Source organism: Delphinus delphis, chromosome 12, assembly GCF_949987515.2.
Source record: "Delphinus delphis chromosome 12, mDelDel1.2, whole genome shotgun sequence".
In the NCBI taxonomy this organism is placed as follows: domain Eukaryota; kingdom Metazoa; phylum Chordata; class Mammalia; order Artiodactyla; family Delphinidae; genus Delphinus; species Delphinus delphis.
In genome coordinates, this window is record NC_082694.2 from 67,835,851 (window position 1) to 67,858,658 (window position 22,808).

General features: G+C 39.8%; 2 protein-coding genes across 4 annotated transcripts in view; one reads left to right on the plus strand and one right to left on the minus strand.

Annotated features, from left to right (window-relative positions):
- Window positions 1-16,530, minus strand: part of PPP1CB (protein phosphatase 1 catalytic subunit beta) — a 37,595-nt gene extending 21,065 nt beyond the window's left edge. Inside the window, exons 1-2 of one of the 3 annotated variants that reach the window (XM_060026889.1) lie at window positions 16,448-16,530; window positions 16,093-16,232 (exon numbers count right to left, since the gene is read on the minus strand). In XM_060026889.1, coding sequence (XP_059882872.1) covers window positions 16,093-16,144 — 52 coding nt within the window. In that variant the 5' untranslated portion in view covers window positions 16,145-16,232; window positions 16,448-16,530. Of the gene's footprint in view, window positions 1-16,092; window positions 16,288-16,405 lie in introns of those variants that run through there. The other 2 variants (XM_060026890.1, XM_060026886.1) reach the window with 2 other exon arrangements.
- Window positions 16,531-21,955: 5,425 nt separating this feature from the next.
- LOC132435479 (ubiquitin-fold modifier 1) lies at window positions 21,956-22,339 on the plus strand. Its single transcript, XM_060027603.1, has one exon. The coding sequence runs from the start codon at window positions 21,968-21,970 to the stop codon at window positions 22,190-22,192; it is 225 nt and encodes a 74-aa protein (XP_059883586.1). The 5' UTR covers window positions 21,956-21,967; the 3' UTR covers window positions 22,193-22,339.
- Window positions 22,340-22,808: the final 469 nt, after the last annotated feature.

The window sequence follows — 22,808 nt, forward strand, 5'->3', positions numbered from 1 at the left end:
GGACCTCCAGGACAATGTTGAATAGAAGTGGTGCTAATGGTCTTCCCTGTCTGGTTCCTGAACTTGGAGGGAAAAAACATTCTATTATTTCACCATTAAGTATGAAAGCTATAATTTTGTACATACTCGACTAGTTTGCTAAGACCTTTTATCATGAAGAGTCTTTAAACTTTGTCAAATACACTATCTCATTTATTGAGATAATCATAATTTCATCCCCTTTATTCTGTTAATACGACTTATACTGATTGTGCTGAACTTGGATTCCTAGAATAAGCCCCACCAAATCATGACATTATCTTTCTTGTATATTGCAAGATTCAATTTGCTAATATTTTGCCCAGGATTTTTGTGGCTATATTCCTGAGAGATAATGGCCAGTAATTTCCTTTCCTTGTTATTTATCAGATTTTGGTATTAAGGTTGTGCTAGCTTAAGAAATCAAGTTGGGAAGTGTTACCTTTTTTTTAATTTTCTGTATGAGACTTTATACAATTGGTAAAATTTCTTCTTTAAATGTTTAGGCCACCAGTGAAACCATGTGGGTCTGGAATTTTCTTTTTGAAAAGTATTCTAAGTACAAATTCATTTTCTTTAACAGATACTAGACTATTCGGGTTTTCTATTCCTTGTGTCAGTTTGCCAAGGTTAGTTTTTCATCTAAATTATCAAATTTATTAGCATTAAGTTATTTAGAATCTTATTATGCTTAAAATACATATATTTAAAACTTTTCTCTGAACCATCTGAGAATAGACTGCATACATCATGCTCTTTTACCCCTTAATACATCAGTATTATTCCCTGATAGTATCTCTTACACAGCCACAATACAAGTTATCAGATTCAGGGAATTTAATATTTATACAAATCTTTAATCTGAAGAATGTACTGAAGGGACTTCCCTGGTTGCGCAAATCTGCCTGCCAATGGAGGGGACACGAGTTCAAGCCCTGGTCTGGAAAGATCCCACATGCTGCAGAGCAACTAAGCCCTTGCGCCACAACTACTGAGCGTGTGGTCTAGAGCCTGATAGCCAGAACTACTGAGCCCACGTGCTGCAACTACTGAAGCCCATGCACCTAGAGCCTGTGCTCCGCAGCAAGAGAAGCCACCGCAATGAAGCCAGGCAATGAGAAGCATGTGCACTGCAACGAAGACCCAACGCAGCCAAAAATAAATAAATATATAAAAAAGTTAAAAAAGTTAAAAAAAAATAAAGAATGTACTACAATTTTAGTAACTGTCTCCATCATGTCTTTTACAGCATATTCTTCCCCAGTACAGAATTCAATCCAGGATTACATTATTGCATTATTTGTTCAATCTTTTTAGTCTCCTTTAATAGTGGTATCTCCTATATCTTTTTCTTTTTTTTTTTTTTTGCGGTACGCGGGCCTCTCTCTTCTGTGGCCTCTCCCGTTGCGGAGCACAGGCTCCGGACGCGCAGGCTCAGCAGCCATGGCTCACGGGCCCAGCCGCTCCGCGGTATGTGGGATCTTCCCGGATCGGGGCACGAACCCGTGTCCCGTGTATCAGAAGGCAGACTCTCAACCACTGCGCCACCAGGGAAGCCCTCCTATATCTTTCTTGATACTGGTAAATTTAAAAAAAATTTTTACATTATCAGTCTTTCTAAGGGGTTATCAATTTACCAATCTTTTCAAGGATTTCATTTTTAAAAAAAATCATACATCTTTTTATTTGATTTCTGCTCTTATTTTTATTATATCTTTCCTTCTACCTTTTTTGGTTATAATTTATTCTTCTGTTGTCTTGAAATAGTTTAATGTTCAGTCTTTTTTTCTAATATATACATTTAAAGCTATATGTATCCCTCTAAGCACTGCTTTTAGCTGTAACTGTAGAAGTTTTAACACATTTTCACTATTATTTAGATCAATGTATTTTGTAACTTTCACTGTTATTTCTTCTTTAGCCAATAAGACATGTGAAAGTATTTACATTACTTAATTTCTAAATACCTGAGGATTTCCCAATTATATGCTATTGATTTCTAGCTTATTACCAATGAATTCAGAGAACATATCTGAGATCTCTCCTTTCTTTCAAATTTAGAGATTTGCTCTATGGTACAGTATATTTTATTAAGTGTCCATACATACTTGAAAAGTATGTAATATCCTACAGTTGCTGGGTAAAGCATTCCATGTGTATCAATTTTACTGTGTTGTTTAAATCTTCTAGATCCTTGCTGATTTTTTTTCTTGTTTATTAGTTACTGAGAAAGGTGCATTAATCTACTATGGTTGTAGTTTTGTCTATTTCAAACTTTTTGTTCTATCAACTTTTCCTTTTTGTGTTTTTGACCTATATTATTACATACCTAAAAAATTTAAGATTGTTATATCATCCTGTTGAATTTATTCCTTTAAATTGTGCAATGCTCTTCTTTCCCTCTAGCGATTCTTCTTACCTTACAGTCTTTTTCTGGCATAGATATAGAGCCGACTCAGTTTTCTTTCGGTTAGTATGTGCATAATGTAGTTTCCTCATTCTTTTACTTACCCATCTGTGCCCTTAAATTTAAAATATGTCCCTTGTAAACAGTATATGGTTATGTCTTCTGAGCTTTGTCTGGAGTGTTTGCTCCTCTCACATTTACCATAATCACTGGGAAAACTGAGTTGAAGTACACCATCCTGTCGTTTGTTTTGTCTCATCTGTTTTTTATTCCTTTCTCTTTTCTTACATTTCTTTGGAGTAATTGCTTATCTTTTATTATTCCATTTTCTCCTCTATTAGCTCTTTAGTTATATATTCTTTTTCTTTTGGTGCTTACTCTAGAGATAACATATGCACTTGTGACTGATTTACCACTCTCCAGACTTTTGCTCTACAGCTGTCATATACTGCTCCCATATATTTTAAACCCCCCAAGTCACAATTATTTTAAACAGTCCTAATTTATATTTATACACATTTATTCTTATTGCTATCTTTCATTTCTTTCTGCAGTTCTGTGCTTTTATGTGTGATCATTTTCTTTCAACATGAACTTTCTTTAGCATTTTTTAGTGCCATCTATTATCAATAAATTTTCTTAGTTTTAGTCTATCTTTATTTTGCCTTCACTTTTGAAGCATATGCTCACTACATTTAGAATTGTAGGTTAGCATTCTTTTTTTTTCTTTTAGCACTTTAAGAGGTCATTCTATTGATTTCTGGCTTCTGTAGTTTCAGGTGATATATCAACCATCTCTCTTATTATTGTCCTGAAAGTAATGACTTCTTTCCTTTGGGAGCTTTAAAAAATTTTTTTCTTTGATTTTGGGAGTTAAGTCCATGATGGGTCTCAATATGACTTTATTTACATTATTCCCACTTGGAAGTCACAGACCTTCTTTAATCTTGTTTTGGTATCTTTCTCAATTTTGGAAAATTCTTGGTTAATATATCCTCTATTCCACATCTCTTGTCCTTCTGGGAATCCCATTACACATGTTAAACCCTTCCATTGTCTTCTGTTGCTTTCTTTCTGTACTTCCCCTCTATTTTTTCTCTCTCAGCACTGCATAATTTCTACTCAACTCTTTTTTTCCCCTAGTTTACTACTACTCTATTTTGCTGTTTCTAATTTGCTAGTAAATGCACTACCAAATTCTTAAATTTAGTTAATATATTTTTTTAGTTGTACAGTTTCCAGGTCTGATAAAATTTTTCTTTTCCTCTTTACCTTGAGCATATTAAATCAGTTATCTTCAAGTCTGTGTGATAACTCTAATATGTGAATTCTGTGGATTTATACCTTTTTCTCCTCTTGATATTTTGGTCCATTAATCCTGTTAGCATTCCTGTAGTATTTCACTGAATGAAATATTTGATTATGGATGAAAAACTGTACAATTTCTATATGACATCTTCCTCCATGGAGGGCTGTTTCCTTTAGCAGCAGAGTACCAAGGACTCACCCACATTTTCTTTTCTTTTCTTTTTTTGACTGTGTTGGGTCTTCATTGCGGCACACAGGCTTTCTCTAGTTGCGGTGAGCAGTGGCTACTCTTTGTTGCGGTGTGCGGGCTTCTCATTGCGGTGGCTTCTCTTGTTGCAGAGCATGGGCTTTAGGCACGTGGGCTTCAGTAGTTGTGGCACACAGTCTTAGTTGCTCCACGGCACGTGGGATCTTCCCGGACCAGGACTCGAACCTGTGTCCCCTGCATTGGCAGGCAGATTCTTAACCACTGTGCCACCAGGGAAGCCCCTCACCCACATCTTCTTGAGGGCTGGTCTACTTCATTTTGCCCTCAATCTTGGAGAGTGGCCATGATGGGGGTCTCAATGAAAAACTCAGGGTATAATATGGCCTCTCTCACTTCATAAAGACTGAACTTCAACTTGTGCCATGCTGGTACTGTGGGGGATGCTGGAATCTCTGCTCATATCCTTAGCTTCCCAGACACTGTTTTCTTCTGGTTTACTTAGAATCTTCCCTTGCACGTGTGTATCTTAAAAATCAATGAGCTTAGGGGGACCTGACTGCAGATTTTGAGGTTAGAGTCTATGTGATTCTCTCCTCTTTTAGACTTAAGTTTCAACTGCTTTAGTTGCCCCAGACTTCCACCTCTCCTCTTTAGTCCAGTAAGACTGCCACTTTTTATTTGGAGTCTATTCCCCTATGCCTCCAGGAGTGACTGTTGAACACACTGGTGCTTTCCTTTTCTTAAAGATCAAAACCCTCAAAAATTTCCTGTGTTGGTTGCTCTTCAACAGTGGAGTGGCTGCTCAAGTGAAAACAGAGAAGTACACAAAATATGATCATTGGGCACACACTAGAAATTCAGACGCTTACGTGAAGAATTTTGAGGAACACCTTGCCAAGGACTAGACACTACTGGCCTTAACCCCATATGTTATCTCAGCAAATGAGTCATTCAACTTAGGTAGAAGCATCAAGGTCTCCTGGTTCCTGATAAAATAATCTTTCTGCACAACCATGTTTACACCAGAAAAGGGGGAAAACACTAAGGCCTGAGGGTCAAATTTGGTCCAATCCCTGTTTCTGTGTGACCTGTGAGTTAAGAGTAACTTTCATACTTTTAAAAATAGTTGGAGGGGGAGGCGGGGGAAGAACAATACTCTGTGACACATAAAAATTATATCAAATTCAAATGTCAGCGTCCATAAGTAAAGCTTTACTGGAACAAAACCACTCTCATTCATTTACGTATTACCTATGGGTACTTTCACGATACCATGGCAGAGTTGAGTAGTTGCCATAGAGACCACATGGGGCACCCTCATGGCTTCGCACTGCTTCCCAGGGTACTAGAAATTGCAGAGATGCAGTTATAACTCAACAGTGTCTTCAGCATCTACTTACTGCTGTGCTGCAACATTTTATTTTACTTTTATTACCAGTGCATACTCATCATGTCAAAGGAAGAAAACTGAAATATGAATGTCTAAGGCCCAGTGGAGTGTGGATTATTTTGTTACTGAATTAGATGACTAGGCATTGTATTTATGACATTATAGCTGTGCTAAAAGAATAAAATATATGTTCACATTAGGAAACTAAGCACTTCTTCACAACATTCCTATCTCATAGGAAAGTAACAATCAAAAAAATTTTTTTAAATTGTAAATGGAATCTCATCACAGCAGAATTTCTTCACAAAAATAAAAATGAGGCTGCAATGAAAGTAAGCTTCCAACTGGTTCATGTATTAGAAAGTGAGGAAAGCCATTTACTAATGGTGAGTTAATTAAATCATATTTGTTTGGAAAAGCCAGAGAAGTATGTCCTGAGACTATAAACTTGTTTAAGACTATATATTTATTAGTCCTTCCGTAAAGACAGTTCTTGAAGGGTTGAGGACACTGAAAGCAACGTCGATAATCAGTTAAAAAAACAAAAATGATTTTGAGTGGTTTCCTTGGCTCTTGATGAGTTCACAGATATTGCCAATACTTAGCTTTTGCTCACTTGAGGAGCCAATGCTGAATTTGAAATGACTGAAAAGTTAGCCTCTATGAACAGTCTGTGTGGGACAACCACAGGCAAGAATACTTCCGAAGGGACTTCCTTGGTGGCACAGTGGTTAAGAATCTGCCTGCCAATGCAGGAGACACGGGTTCGAGCCCTGGTCTGGGAAGACCCCACAGGCCGCGGAGCAACTAAGCCCGTGCGCCACAGCTACTGAGCCTGCGCTCTAGAGCCCGCGAGCCACAACTACTGAAGCCCGCGCACCACAGTGAAGAGTAGCCCCCGCTCTCTGCAACTAGAGAAAGCCCGTGCGCAGCAACGAAGACCCAACGCAGCCAAAAATAAATAAAATAAATAAAAAGAATACTTTCAAAGAAGCTAAAGAAACAAACCCAAAACATGATGGAGGTAAAAATACTCATGGAGCAGGAAAAGACTTAGTTGGACAATTTAATAAAGCTTGTGAAAACTGAAGGTGTTTAAAGCTTATGGTGCAATCACTCAGTGGAAAAATATTGAACCAGTGGTATCAATGGTGTATTTCATTAGCTCTCATGAACTTAACCATTGTCAGTTACACAAATGTTTGTCAGAAACAAAAGCTGAATATCCTGACTTGCCCTACCACACAGCAGTTCAGTGGTTTAATAGTGATAAAGTTTTATTGTGACTTTTTTGAGCTGAGGGCCAATATCGACATTTTTCTGAATGAGAATCACCCTCAATCACTACTATCGAGCACTGAGTAGGTTTTATAAATTAGATCTTGCTGCAAACCTGATAATGTTTCTTAATAATTCAACCTAAAATTAAAATGTGAAAAAATACTTATGTGTGAAACATACACTATGCTAAGTCACTCTGACAACTAATGTTGCTTGTAATCACAAGCAAATGTCAGGTTGCTTTACACAGTTCCAGGGCTGTCAAATGTTAAAACAAGTGAGATCTCCATTCCCTCACAGATTTGCACTGGACACTATTTTCTAAGCTCAAACCACAGTTCTTACGGCATTCTTTAGACCTCAGTGTTAGTGCAAAATAAGTCAAAATCCATTTAATTGTGCAGGTGAGGAGCTTCCACCTAACCTCTCACTGGAATTGACTAATGTGCAATGTTATCACATGATAAAAGGCAAATATTAAGAGAGAACTAATAGAATTCTATAAATACCTTCCAAGTGATGACTAAAATCACTTAACTAAAACCACATGCTTTTGGATTGATAAGTTTCAGTAGTACCTACCTATCTGTGTTAAGACACCTTCCAAGATGAAATACATAGAATCTCATTATAGATCAGCATTAACAGATGAACACTTCCAGTTGATTTCGATGATACAGAACACTAACTTTGAACCTCAATTAAGCAAAATGTTCTCTTCCCCCAAAAGAAGTCCCTTCTTCTCATGATTACAAAAATTTATACTCCATCATTATTTTTCAAATTTCATATTCATGTAAAAACCTTTTCAATGCAGGTTTGTTTTTTAAATTACAAATGGTGTGTGTCATATATGTCTGTGTTGTGTATACACTAAATTTTATCTGTCAATAACCATCTGCTATTTTCTCCAGCAAGTTCTTACTAATAACTGTCTTCTCTAAAACAGAAAGAATGACAAGGAGAAAAAAACACCTAATTCCACTATTACATCTGCCACATGAAATCTTAGTAATCTTCATTAACCTTTAACATTTTAACCTCTACCCTACCAAAAAGATTCACTCAAGGTTACATACTAATCAACAGCAAAGTTAACATAAATCCAGATTTCCTAAATTTTTTTTCTAAGATGAAACAGCAATTTCTCCATATTTAGTATGAGTCTACTTTAAGCCACAAAGAAGAAAAAAAAGTAAAATTTTTACAGTTGGCTAGAATGGGGAATTTTGGGTTTAAATGAAAGAATTAAGCCACTGCCATAATTTCAATGTATCTTAAGTTTGCCTGCTTCATGTGATTTGAGCCTACAGATGGCCTTCAGGAGCTCTGTATAAAAACCCAAACTGTAATACTGTGTATGCACATACACATGTATACTTTTCTGAGAAGTCCGGGGCTTTCATGATTTTTCAGAGGGGTCTGTGTATTGCCGTAAGTTAAAAAAATCATTCCAGGTAAACTAGTAAACAAATAGATAATGAAAAAAGAGTGAAGAAGAAAATTAACAGATACAGGGGAGGACTAGACATTTCAGGAACAGAAGAAGGGAGCACCCTAGTCCTGTGGTTCTCACGAGTGTGATCCCCTTTTTCACTGTGTTGACATCTGCATGGTGCAAAAGCAATGGTGATTAAAACACCGACACCTCAGCAGAAACCAAATCAGAGGCACTAAATTGCCACACACAGCGAAACAAAAAAGGTCCAGTTTCAATTAAAAATGCCCTTGCCCTTGATTAAGCAGTAAAAACAATCAATTTTCTTACATCGCCACCAACAAGTATACATCTTTTTAATATTCTGCATGATGAAATGAAAGTATCCATGAAGCATTTCTGTTGCATATCAAAGTACAATGGTTGTCTTCAAAAAGAGCACTTGTATGACTGTTTTAGTTCCAAGCTGATATAGCTACTTTCACAGACCATCTCTTTTACTGGAAAGCACAAGTGACAAACTATGGTTATTCACACTTAAGATATTTAACAGATACTCTTGAAAATGAACAAAGTGAGCCTGTCACTTCAAAGAAAACAACTGACAGTATTTGTTGCTAGTGAAAATTAAAATTTTGGAAACCCTGTATCCAACACCATGAATTTGACAGCTTCTTCATACTTAAGGACTCTTCTGATACCTTGCTGTAATATTAACAAATGTGAATTTTTTGATGTTGTATAAAATGTGTCAACATTTGAACATCTGCATAAATCAGCTTAACCAGTATTTTCAAAACGACCAATGCATGTTACAAAGTCATTTGTAAGATCCATTTAAAATGCAAGATAGATAAATGGATTTTAATGTAAGAGAACAATATTTCAGATTCTACATTACAACTAACCTTTAAGAAATTATCACTTGTCGATTTCTGGTATAATGTTAAAGAATATCCACCATTATCTAAAAAGGCTATTGAAATACTCTTTCCTTTTACAACTTTGTATCTGTAAAAGTACAGATTTTCTTCATATACTTCAACCAAAACAATGTATCAAAACAAACTGAAGCAAAGCAGATATGAGAATTCTGTCTTCTACAAAACCAGACATTAAAGACATGTGCTTATCACTATTATTTTTGTTGTAGAAAACAAACTCTGATTATGTAAAATGAATAGGTTATTATCGTTATTTTACATGAATTAAAGAATATTTTTTTAAAGAATATTTAAAAATTCTTAGTTTTAATTTCTAACACAGTACTGATAAATAACTCATACAAATCAAAGTTCTTGTCCTCAGTTATTTATTTATTTTTTTGCGGTATATGGGCCTCTCACTGCTGTGGTCTCTCCCGCCGCGGAGCACAGACTCCGGACGCGCAGGTCCAGCGGCCATGGCCCACGGGCCCAGCCGCTCCGCGGCATGTGGGATCTTCCCGGACCAGGGCACGAACCCGCATCCCCTGAATCGGCAGGCGAACTCTCAACCACTGCGCCACCAGGGAAGCCCCTCAATTATTTTTATGAGTACAGAGTAGTCCCAAGATTCAAAGTTTGAAATCCATTGCTCTCTAGCCCCTAGCCAAAAGAAAGCATACACCGAATCTCCTTAAATCACCTTTCACCATTTAATTCTGCCTAAAAATATCTCTCCCCCTCAGGACCAACATTAATATGTCAAACCAGATTATAAATTCTGAATAATGGGAATAGGAAAGAAATGTTTTATACATACATACATACATACTATGTATGAGTGGTTGTATGCAACAAACAATGTGGAGGGCACATCTGTTAGATCCTCACAAGAAATAGCCTTCCTTTGAGGAGGGTCCAGAGCTCAGTAGCATAAGAAGCCCTCTATTACCTTACACTCAGGTTTATACTAAACAATAACAGTAGCTAACATTTTCTGAGCTTTCATTATGGTCTAAGCGTTCTACCAGTTTAATTGTTACAGATACATTATGAAGCAGGTCGATTATCATCCTCAAAATGCAGAAGAAACTGAGGAAGAGCTGAAATTATAATACATCCAGAACCTGTACCTTTAGCGAGTATAAACATGGTCCCCCACTATAACAATACTTACTGAACTACCTTGAATAAACACTTAATTGAGTATATATCTGTTATCATTCAGGATTCACATAACTATTGCAGTTAACGTCTGATGTTCATAAAATATGTTCCTTTCTGTCATTATATAACTTAGATCTTTCTCTCACTTTCACTCCAGAAGCCTGGTCATTTTCTTTCACTACTTTGGCTCAATTATTTGATACATATTCAAACAACACAGATGAACCTACAAGTACCTATAAAGTTTGCCTCTCAGTTTACTATTTAAAATAAAAAAGAGCCATAATAACTGCTAAATATTAGAGAAAGCTATATAATAGATGTCCTTAAATATGAAAAGTAACTTTTTTTTTTTTTTGCATTACGCGGGCCTCTCACTGTTGTGGCCTCTCCCGTTGCGCAGCACAGGCTCCGGACACGCAGGCCCAGTGGCCATGGCTCACGGGCCCAGCCACTGCGCAGCATGTGGGATCCTCCCGGACCGGGGCACGAACCCGTGCCCCCTGCATCGGCAGGCGGACTCTCAACCACTGCGCCACCAGGGAAGCCCATGAAAAGTAACTTTTGATTTCTCTAAATCTTGAAAATAGTAGGTAGGATTAAGGGAAAAGTTAAAATGGTGTTAGACAAGCACTCAAAGCAAGAAAATGTTTTGATCAATAGTTTGGAAATTGACTAGATGGGAACTCAGGCATAGTCTGATGAACATTCTAAGGATTAAATTCCTTTATGGGGAAATAAACTGTGTCAAAACCTCCAAATTACACAGTGCCAGCATATATCAAGACCCAAAGGCAACATTCCCACCAGATCGCGCATGTAACATAAATACCTCAATTTGTCTTTGCACAGATGTGGGTAAATTTGGGAAGGGAGAGCCCTGAGGTCAGTGACTATTAGGAAGGTTATGTATGTCCTCATAAATCACTTTGCTATACACGTGAATAGTGGGTAGGCAGATTAAAGGACAATTGTCCCTGTCCTTTTACTACTTTTTCTACTGCATGACAAGTACCCACCTAGACCAGGAACTGAATTCCTCCATTAAACTAGGAAAAGACTGGCAACTAGTTATTTGTACTTACTTAACTTCAGAATGAGTTTCTGCATTTTTAGTCCCCTACTTCTAATTGTGGAATAAAGACAATTTCTATTAAAGCATTTTCATTTTATCTTTAAAGATGGAAAATCTCTGAGGTACAGTGTATTTCAGAGAATGAGGTGTAAAAAAAAAAAAACTACATTTCACCTACCAATAACCAAGACTTCAAAGGTAATCATATTCAATCTTGGGGGAAGATGGAGGGTTTACAAAAAGAAAGATGAGTTGTAACCTTAATATCTTTCTGCTTCCTATCTTCACTGATCCCCTATTTTCCCAGAAAGAATAAGCCTTGAAATGGCTACTTACAGCTGCTAGAGGAGCAGTGATCGCTGCCTGAGGGTATAAATTTGTATTCACTCAAAATTAAATCCTAGAAGATTAAACTGGGAATCCCTATCCTCCACCACCACACCACTGCTAAGCCTACTGACATTTACAAACCATTTCTTCTTGCATCCCTATAGCCCAAGATTTCCAGGATCAAGGTTGTTTCTGAAACTTTAATTATTTCTAAATATCTTGACATTCTTAACACTGACGTTATTTTACCTGTTAAGAGTTGTTTGAGAACGTATACTACTGGAATGGATACTCTGTTAAAAGATAAATGTGGATAATAAGACTTCAGATGCAAAAAACCTACTTGATAAAATTTACTATCTTTATCTCACTAATCCTAAATCTTAATATAATCCTGTCTCTAGACTCAAATGTAAATAGATTTCTAAATCCCAATAAATCCTAATCTTGGTTTAGACATTTACCAGAAAAGCTCCAGCTCTGTATTTTCAAATAAAATAAAAATACTCTGGACTACTTCTTCAAACTGTCAAAATTTCCCTCACCTGCTGGAACTGACAAGAAAACCAAGCAACCAACCTAATCCCTGAATCTCTGAACAATGTAGCATCTTTATGCCTTCTCTAGCTTCTCATCTAAAAAGAAGCAAGAGAAGAGAGAAAGTATCCCTAAGACCATCTCCCCTATTCCTCAACCTGCTCTTTTTTAACAGACCTGGCCTTGGGTCTACACAACAACACTATCCCTGCAGAAGTTGAGGTTGCCGATATCAACTAGCACTTCCTTCAAACTGCCTAATCTTTAGACTGCTGGGTCATAATTAAACAATTTAATCAGAAAAGAGGCTTTAACCAGTCTAACAGTTCCTCAAAAAGTTAAACAGAGTTACCATTTGACCTAGCAATTTCACTCCCAGCTATATACCCAAGGGAAATGAAAACATATGCCCACACAAACACTTATACATGAACATTCATAGCAGTATTATGCACAACAGCCAAAAAGGGGAAACAACTCAAATGTCCATCAAGTGATAAATGGACAAATGAAATGTGGTATATTCATGCAATGAAATATTATTCGGCCATAAAAGGAATGAAATACTGACACATGCTACAACATAGATAAACTTTCAAAACGTTAAAAGAAGCCAATCACAAGAGACCACATAATGTATGATTTCATTCAGATGAAATGTCCAGAACAGGCAAAATCTATAGACAGAAAGTATATCGGGGTAGCCAAGTAATGGGAGGAGTGGTGAAGGGAAAAGGGATTTGTTGGCTAGTGAAAACAGGGCTGTGTTTGAGGGTGGTGGTGGTGAAAACTTTCTAACGTTGATTGTGGTGACTGATGGTTGCACAACTAAAAAACCACTCAATTATACACTTCGAATAGGTGAAACTGTATGGTAAGTGAATTGTATCTCAATAAAACTGTTGGGAACAGAGCTGGCACAATCTCAACCATCCGGAAGCAGTTTCCCACACAACCCTCTTCGCAAACAAGCAGATTCTACTCAACCTTTTTCAAGTCCTCCAAAATAAATTCAACATTTATAGTCTGAATAAAGCTCCCAGGTGATTTCTCTATACTCCCACTGCCATCCTAACTCCTTTTGGAACTGCTGATCAAAGTAAAAAGCTTTTACTGGATTTTCCAGGATACCCATAGGAACTAGCTTCAATTTCAACAAGAATGTGGTAGCAGGATCACTAAAGAGTGGTAGGCATCTTTGGCTTTGTGGTTAAGTAAAACTTAACTCAAGAAAATATACTGGCACTTCCCTGGTGGCGCAGTGGTTGAGAGTCCGCCTGCCGATGCAGGGGACACGGGTTTGTGCCCCGGTCCGGGAAGATCCCACATGCCGCGGAGCGGCTGGGCCCGTGTGCCATGGCCACTGAGCCTGCGCATCCGGAGCCTGTGCTCCGCAACGGGAGAGGCCACAACAGTGAGAGGCCCGCGTACCAAAAAAAAAAAAGAAAGAAATATACTGAAGGAACATGCACTATCCAAACAATAAATCAGTATACTGTTTTGCATTAAATAATAACAAAAAATTTAAACGTAAAAGGCACTTTGGAAGTGAACATCATTTGGCCACCTAAAAAACACAAAGAAACTCATAAAATTACTAAAAGTGTTATAGCTGATTGGTAATAAAAGTTACTAAAAGGGTTATAGCTGACTAGCAATCTGATGTAATAAAAAAATCAAGAATATGTTATGGAACTACAGTCAACATTTTAAAATGAGATCAAGTCCTGCTGATTTCCCCTCCCTTGTACAATACTTTCATTTAATACTGAAAACAAACAAGCAAAAAAACCTAACTATAGCTATTCTGCTAAGCAGCTTTACTTGAATTTGAGTTAATAATTAGCATGTAACATCACTGAAAATCAAGGCAGACAAAAGAATTCTTATTTGAAGATTAAAAACAATTATTTATTAGAAAATCCAAGTCTGTTAGGATGTCTTTGGACAGGTCTAGATTTTGGAAAAGGGAAGGAGAAGAGGAGAATTTAAGAATCCCAGGGAGGCACGGTCAAAACTAAACATACTTCCCGGGATTAAGAAGCAAGTAATGGTACTCTTTACTGTCAGAGAGCAGGCTGAAAAAGCCTGAAAGTCACTTGTTTAGACTGGGAGTTCCCTGAGTGAAGAGACTGTGTCTTATTTTTGGATTCCTGGTGACTGGCACAAAGCAGGTCAATAAATGCTTGCTAATTTAAAAGGGGAAAACGTCTGGAAAATGATCACCCAAAACCAGAACCCAACACGTATGTAATCTGAATTCACAGAAACAAACAGAATCACTTAGCCTATTTTCCTCACCGTATCTTTTCTCTTAACAACCTTGAACAATCCACTAGTGAAGTTTCTTAATTATCTATAATCTTAAAAGGGTGCATCTGACTTAAAAGATCCCATATCAAAGATTTAAAAACACATAAGTCTGCTGTGTTTTATGCCTATACAGTATATAAATATGTAAGTTTATGTAAGATAAAAATAAAGAAGTTGAGATACAAGCATCAGATTTTTAAATATTTACGTTTACAAGCCAAGTTCATGGTGAGCATAAACTTCCCCCAAAGTTAACAAGATATTAAAATTTTTAAATAGCTACACTTCCCTCTTATAACAATGCGTAACTACAATACATACACTTTTTCAAAGCAAATGTCTCACAGACCCAGTAAGATGTTCACATCTGTGTGAACACTGACTGCAGGCACCAGGGGGCCTCCCAAGAATAACTTGATAGTAAAGGAAAAGGCAAACAAGAGTTCCTGGTGAAACTTTGCTTCTTCCTCAGTCTTAAGAGACTCAGTCTTAGACTGCTGGAAGGCTTTCACATCTGGAGCAAGTATACTGTAGTTTGTTACACAACGGGTACACAGAGAACTGATAAAACACCGACACTTTGGCTGAAAAAAGGAACTAGCGCCCTCCCTTCCGCCCCCCAATCACACAATCTTCTTCTGCGATGATTTTCCAAATGTAAGTACACATTGTTTCACGGTGGCAAACAATTATCTTCAGGAAATTTGAAAGCCAGTAACAATGGATATGTAATCCTTCCACGGCTTCTGACAGAGAGAACAATAATTTATTTTTTTAAATGGCGTAGTTTCTTTCCTACACACTCACAAAGCAGCTAGTGATGACGCAAATTTTAGGGTAAAGGGATTCACTGGCAGAAGGCAGCGACTGACTTTGAATAATACCCTGGCCTCTCCATCTCTTCCCTTTCCCTCAATCCCCGACCCTCACATAAAACTATCCAATTACGAACAGAAGGGCCCAGAAACTTCAAAAGCTGCTAAGACCTGTAAATATCTTTTAAACACAAGAGAGGCTTTACAATCGACCTTTCCTAAGTTTGTGCAGAAATTAAATCCTGCTCAAACCTGCTAAAATTCTCAAACCCGAAAACCAATCCCTTCAGCAAACGTGTCTACATTTTTCTTGCGTGCATCTTCAGCTCGGTCAAAGACTTTTGGCTTACTATGCTTTAAAGCTAAATAATACATGGGCGGGACTCAACTCCCGCTCACGTTATCTTCTCCTTGAATAGAGTTTGTCCTGTAGCATCATGTAAAAATGCCGAACAGATCAGTCGACTCAAGGAGAAAATTTTTAAAAATTCACTCCGGTAACAAGAAGCGAAGGCATCCAAGGGCAAGGCACAAAGAGAACAGAGAAGAAATACACGTCCCACGGGTGTACAATGCCCCGGAGCACGCATCCCGGCACCCTCCTCGCGAAGGGTCACCCGGCACCCCCGCCGGCGCGCCGCCGTGCGGGTCCCCGAAGGTCCGCTGGGGCACTACTTGCCTGCGGGGACAGCCCCTGACGCCCGGCCTCCCCTCGGCCGTGTTCCCGGAGGCCGCTCCCCCCGGCCCACCAGCTTCTTTGCCCCCTCCTCGGGGGCCGCCTCGGGGCGGGAAGTGGGGGGTCCCCTCGGGCTCCGGCGGCGGAGGAACAAGGAAGGCTAAGGGAGGCGCCCCCTCCACGCGGCCGGCCGGGCCCCGACTCACCCTCCAGCAGTCGGGTGATGAGACTATCCACGTTCAGCTCCCCGTCCGCCATCTTGTCGGCACCAGACGCTTCTTCCCAGCAGCGGGAACAAGGGCTTCTCGACGGCGGACGCTGCGGCGACCGCTCGGCGTTCCCTCACCTAGAAGTCACGCGGCGTTTCGACCCCGGTTCCAACTCCCCCTTCCCCCGGGCCCTCCCCCCACCCCCTTCCCACCAAGCAGTGGAGCGCGCACACACTCGGAGGCACCCACGAGAAAAAAAATAAACAAGTGGAGCCCCCAAAAACCGGGCCGCGTCAGACCCAGCCCCCACCTCCTCTTCCTCCTCGGCACCGCCCAACTCCGCAAAGCTCACCAGCGCCGCCGACGGCCCCTCCCGCAGCGCCACTCACTTCACACCGCCCTTCCCCGCCACCGCGCCACGCAGCCCTCCGCGCAGGCGCACGGCGCACTCGCTCGCGGCCCCACCTCGCCCGCGGCCTCCGCGCAATCGCACTGGACTCGGTTCTCCCGCCGCCGCCGCCGCGCCACTGCCTTCGCGCAGGTGCGGCGGCCTCTCTCGCTACTTCCACTGCGCCGAATCTTCGCGGCTGCGCAGGTGGCGCCCCTGAGGCTCTCAGGGTTTGCTGCGCCGGGGAAGCTCCCGTTACGCAGAGCGCGCGTAGGCAGCGCTGACCTTCCCGCTTCCCAGCTTCCCGGGTCCAGGGCGCTCAGCAGATGTGGTTGTGCTCTTTCCGCCTTGCTTTTGTTTTCTTGGTTTCAGTCCCTGGTTTTGCAAGTAGTTCCTCGTTCCTGGTAAGCGGGAAACGCGGACTGCGTTACCCATGTTTGAAACTGGGTTTACACGTTTGCAAAGCAAGAAGGGGTTACTCTGCTGGAGCAGTTTGACGTTGCACGTAAGGGGTTTCATACCTTACGGTTCCACAAGGTTGGTTGCCCAAGTGTCCCTGGATGAAATAAGTTAAAGTGGGCCCTGGGAGGGTCAGCAGTAATAATATTTTACATGGGTACCGTTGTCTGCCTTCTATAGAGCGCTTTCACATATCTTACATCTTCCATTCTGTGGATACTGCTTTTCCACAGTGCATTTTGAACAAGAAAAATACCTTCATTATATATTGCTTAATCATCCTACCTTGTAATTGTTTTTGCATTTATCTCCTGCACTCGACCGTGAGCTCCTACACGGTAAACCCAATTTATCTTTGTGCCTGCAGCTCCCACTGTATCTGGTATGTAGAAGAGAGGGACAAAGAAACGCGGAGGCTCAGGAAGGTTGGTTGCCCACCTCTTCTTTCCACCACAGAATTCGGCCTCTAGAAAAGCAGGGGAAAGAGTAGCCACGCAAAGGATCTGGGTAAGCAAGAGTTTTTGGCCTGTTCTCAGAAGTGGTCAGACCAAAAGTCTTCACTCATTCCTCAGGTGTTTGTCCAGAAACTCACAAACAAGATGCTATCTCAAGCTCAAGGCAGTGCTTCTCCCACTCACATATCACTAATAATAGCTAACATTTATGAGATCCCTGTATGTGCTCTGGCACTGTTTTAAATGTTATAGTACATATTTCATTTAATCCTTACACCAGCCCTGTGAGGTAGGTACTATTATTATCTCTACTTTGTAGATGGAATTTATTGAAGCACAGTATGGTTAAATACCTAGCCCCAAGTAAACGGCAGATCTGGGATTCAAACCCAGGCATCCTAGTGCCAGAGTCTGCACTCAACAATTGTGATATACTCCCTCTCAGTGTATGTGAACTGAGATGCTTAAATATGCATGTGTTACAACATAAATGTCGAGAACACAAATCATACTTTTTTGGGGAAAAAGCATTATCCAATCAAGTGCTTTATGATGGTTCAGATGACTTACAGAGATAGGATTTCCTGATCCCTTTTTTTCTAGCTTTCTGTCCATTTCAAGATTTAGCTTGTGGATTGGTGGTGAACACAGAACAGGTGACAAGCTATAATGGTGATCCTGTCTGGAGTAGTTTTCACAGACTCTTATTGCCACCAGTTCATCTTAGGGCCTTTATAGGTGAAGAAATGGATCCTCATCAAACTCTTTTGTTAATGACCATTTATTTATACCCTGCTTTATTCCAGAAGAAGGGATTTAAAGTAACTTACGTAAATACATGAAGTAGGATAAATTTAAAATATGTACAGAGAAAAAGAGCACAAAAGAAAACCAAGAGTGGGGAAGATAAGATAAAACCAGCAGTATTGTATGTAAAATGCATGGTGTAAGGTCCTATGGTTTGCTAGGGATAAGTCACAAATATGATTCTAAGCTTTCTAGCAACCAAGGAAAGTTGCAACCAATGAGAAGCAAGTGGAGTAAGTGCTCTGGCTGAGCTGGAACTGAGACTTGAATAGACCAGCTTGTGGAGTTGGATGCCACTTTCCCAAATCTCTTCCATGAGCCTCTAAACGAGTAACAGAATGTTTAGAACACTTAAGGTGTCTTCTTATCCTCCAATTTTCATGGGGCCCATGAACCCCGTGAGAAAGAACTTTGAACCCTGTCCTCCATTAGGGTTTATATATATTCAGATATATTTAAGGGACAAGGGACACTCAAAGGAAACTGGATTGAACAGAGAGAAAGTGAGCATCTTAGAGAAAATCACCCCAAGTGGAGGAGGGCAGAGAGAGGCCGGTCTCAGCAGAGTTCTGGGAGTCAGAAGAGCTCAGAGGGTGGTTCTGAGTACCGTCTGGTACTGCCTGCAGCTGGAGATGCCCCTTCACCCCCACCCCACCAGGTTTTCTAGTGCCTTCGAATCCTGGGTAAGAAGGGACTATTATAAAAATGAAAGAGCTCTATCACTAGGGGCCCAACCAACTTTCCTGTGGGATCCCCCTCCAAAAATATTATATAAGAATTCAGAATCAGACGTCTTCAGATTTTGAAGCTTAGTGCATATACTATGTATTACTTAACACCCCAGCAGCTTCTGGGGCAGCTCACTATAAACTGAAGCATTATTTTTTTTTTAAAGAAAATCATATGAATATCCATGTCATGTAAGGTAAATAAAGACTGCATTTTGCCTCATATCAGTTCAAGTCAGAGTTGCCGTTAAAGCAGCCTCCCCACCCCGAATAAAACGTATTTATTGAAGGAAATTGGAAAACAAAGAAAAAATATAAAAATCACCTATAATTTCACCAGCCATAGCTAACCACTTTTCTGTTTTATTTCTGAATATATATTTATATATTTTATATCATATATAATATAATTATATATTTATTTATATAGACATATATATGTCTATATAAATTTACACCAAGGAAGTAGAGCATTCTTATGAAACTTTTCGTAAGCCGAAATGTCATAAAGCAAAGAAGCAATTACCCTAGGACACATCTTGCTAACAGGTGCACAAAATAAATCGAGATAAAGCACAGATGCTCACAGACACAGTTCAAAGTTATGGCAGCCTGATGCTGAGATGCTGAGTACAGTTCCTAGAGAAGGAACTTGGCGGTGCTTGATGTGTGCATTTCCTCTGTAATGGCTTGCTGCAGAACTAACGCTAATCACTATTTTTACTTTTCGCCTTTTTTTGTAACAGTGAAAATCCTCTTTGGATTTCTTTTGGTTAGCGGAAAAAGATACTCACGTAGGTCTTTCATAAAAGCAAAGTTGCATACAGTGAACTTTCTAAAAGCAGGGAATAGATAGATAGATGTATACCCATTTTGTAAAATGGGGATCATTCTTCACTTCCATTTCATCCTACTTGGTTATGTGAGTTTTCGTGTCACATTTATGTGAATCTCAGTTTTCAAAGTTTATTTAGACCTTAAAATGTGGATAAGCGGTTGAGGGCAGAGGAAGAGGTAAGAGGTGGAGATCCAGAGGTCAGAGGAGACAGTGCTGCAGGCAGCAGCAGCAATAGAGGCAGTCAGAGCCACGATGAGGTTCAAGGGTAGGCGGGTACCAAAGAGACAGAAGCCTCACTTGACAGATACTGACTCTCAGGAAGTTCTTGGCCTGAGTGTGAGCAGTGGTCCATGGGCAGAATGGGGGTTGTCAGTTAGGGAAGTCAGCAGCTTGGAAGCAGGACACGAGAAGGCTGCCATTGGTGTAGGAGCAATGTGTGGTGGGCAGCAGCTCTGTAGAGCACCTGAGCCTGGAGACCAGGAGACTTTAGAGCAGAGGACTGGCAGGGAGTGGTTCTGATTGCATGTAGGAAACTGCCTCCCTCTCTTTCTGGACATGTGGCAAGACTTAGGAAAAGGATCAGGCTAAGGTCCCGCTCCTGATGAGACCAGGATTGTTAATCCAAGAGACTAGAGGGCAAACTATTAGCTAGACTCCCAACCCAGTGTGGCTTTAGATAGTGGTGTGTGGGAGCCAGCTTACACTGGCTCATGAGAGCCAGTTGTTAAACTTTCAGAGAATTTTGCAAGCCAGTTGTTAAACAGAGTCATTATTTAAAAAGTAAATTATATAGACTTACAAATAAATATAACAAAAACAAAGGTAATTATTGCTCAAGATTCATCACATTCTATTTATGTTGCTACATTTTACTATTATGTATAGTCTAAAGGTTGTTAACATGTACTGTATCTGTATGGTGGAAATACTATATAATGAAATGCTGCTATGCATCTCTTTCTAACTCTACCTTCAGTGATATTATATTGGCCATAGTGAGAGCAGTATTTACACCAAGGAAATTAGCACATGTTACAAATCTATCAGCTTTTTCCACCAGAAAGCTGGTTGTTAAACATTTACCAGCATACCACTGGGCTTCGGGAGGCATAACATGCATGTTAATATCCTTGGGTAATTCCAGAACTGTCTGTGGAGGGAAATTGGACTTTCTGATTGTAAAGGACTTGGGGAATCATGATTTAGGGTCTTAATAAAATCATGATTTTATTTGTACTTACTGACAGGAAATACCTGGGCCAGACTAGTGCTCAGAGGAGCCCAACTATCACTGTGCTGAGATCAGAAAGATGTCCCTATGGAGTGTCCTCAAAGAAGGCACTTTGGAACACAGTGAACAGCAGCCTCATGATTCCTTTTAGTAAACACAGCACAGACTTTCATAGGGATGTTTTATATGCTTCTTGATATTAGCCAGTAGCCAATATGGTGTGAAAGTGAATAGGTTTAGGTAGCAAAGTGTGAAGGTTGTGATAGTGATATATAGCTCTTTGCTGCCTTGACTAATCCAGGATAACTTATAAATGAATGAATCAACATTCATCAGGCTGTCCTTCCATGAATATGATTCCTCTTAATCAAGTCTTTAATAGTCTTAAATGGCAGTAAGTTCTAAATTTTACTAGATATACCTTGAGGGCAGCCATTCTGTATATCAAATGTCATAGACTTTTGTAGTCAGCTTAATTCAAGGATACTGAGAAACCAGACAAGGACACATGCATCAGTAGGAGGCCACCCCTGTCAGTACAGAGCCAGACCTGGCATACACCTAGGCAGGGCCAAGAATTTTGCTTAGGATTTACTTTTGGTTTCATTTCAATACACACGTGAGAGAATAATCAAGCACCAGAGTGATCAGCTAAGCCATAAGGCACGTCCTCAGTCATTTTAGCCCCCCAAATTATAAAGCCAGGTATAACCAAATACCTCTTCCCCTGCCCTTGGCCAAAACCCTCCCCCTTTCTCCAGTTCTGACACCCCCAACTCTCTGTCTCTCTCTGTCTCTCTCTGTCTCTCTGTCTCTGTCTCTGTCTCTGTCTCTGTCTCTGTCTCTCTCTCTCTCTCAGTGGAACATTGTCTCTTAAGGAAACTCTCTGGTGTATGCTTCAAGATAAAATGATCACAAAATAAATGCCTAGGTTAGCGTGGGGTTTCTGTCCAGACCGGCTGCACCATGTCGAAGGTTTCCTTTAAGATCACACTGACGTCGGACCCGCAGCTGCCGTACAAAGTACTCAGTGTTCCCGAAAGTACACCTTTTACAGCAGTCTTAAAGTTTGCAGCAGCAGAATTTAAAGTTCCTGCAGCAACAGGTGCAGTTATTACCAATGATGGAATAGGAATAAATCCTGCACAGACTGCTGGAAATGTTTTTCTAAAGCACGGTTCAGAACTGTGAATAATTCCTAGAGATTGTGTTGGAAGTTGTTAATATCTGCTGCTTGGAACATAAAATCCCCTTCCAGAATAAATATTGGTATTTTTATTGTTGTAAAATTGGAGTCAGGCATTTGAAATCCTATGAAAACACCAATAGTTGATGAAGTAATGAAAGGTAACTCTCTGTCCCTTCTTGTTGTTCACACTCTTCATGTGAAGAGGGGACACTTCTCTGTTGAGGGTGTCATCACCATAGAAGGTCACATTACTACCTCACAGCACACACAGGTGGTTCGTTGGGGGTAAATGGATTATCCACCTGTGTCATAACTGGAGGGTGCTTCTGATCATTCTTTCTGAGAACATTTGGAAAAATGAAACTTACTGAATCTTCCTATTTGTCTTTGAGTTAAAAATGTAAAAACTTATCAATCCATACGTGGCAGTTTGCTTGATAGCATCTGACTTGCAGACACAAAAATAGTTGAATTCTTCATTATATATCGTTTATGATAAAGGATCACATCAATGAATAACTGTCTTTTTATCATTTAGCTTGTTTTAAAGTTTCAAACTTCTTGAGTTCTTATAAATTTTAATTTAAAATTCAAATAGCCAAAAATTGAATTTTTGAT

Excerpts from the sequence above, each read along its gene's own strand:
- LOC132435479 (XM_060027603.1), top strand. The coding sequence starts at position 21,968 with ATGTCGAAGGTTTCCTTTAAGATCACACTGACGTCGGACCCGCAGCTG.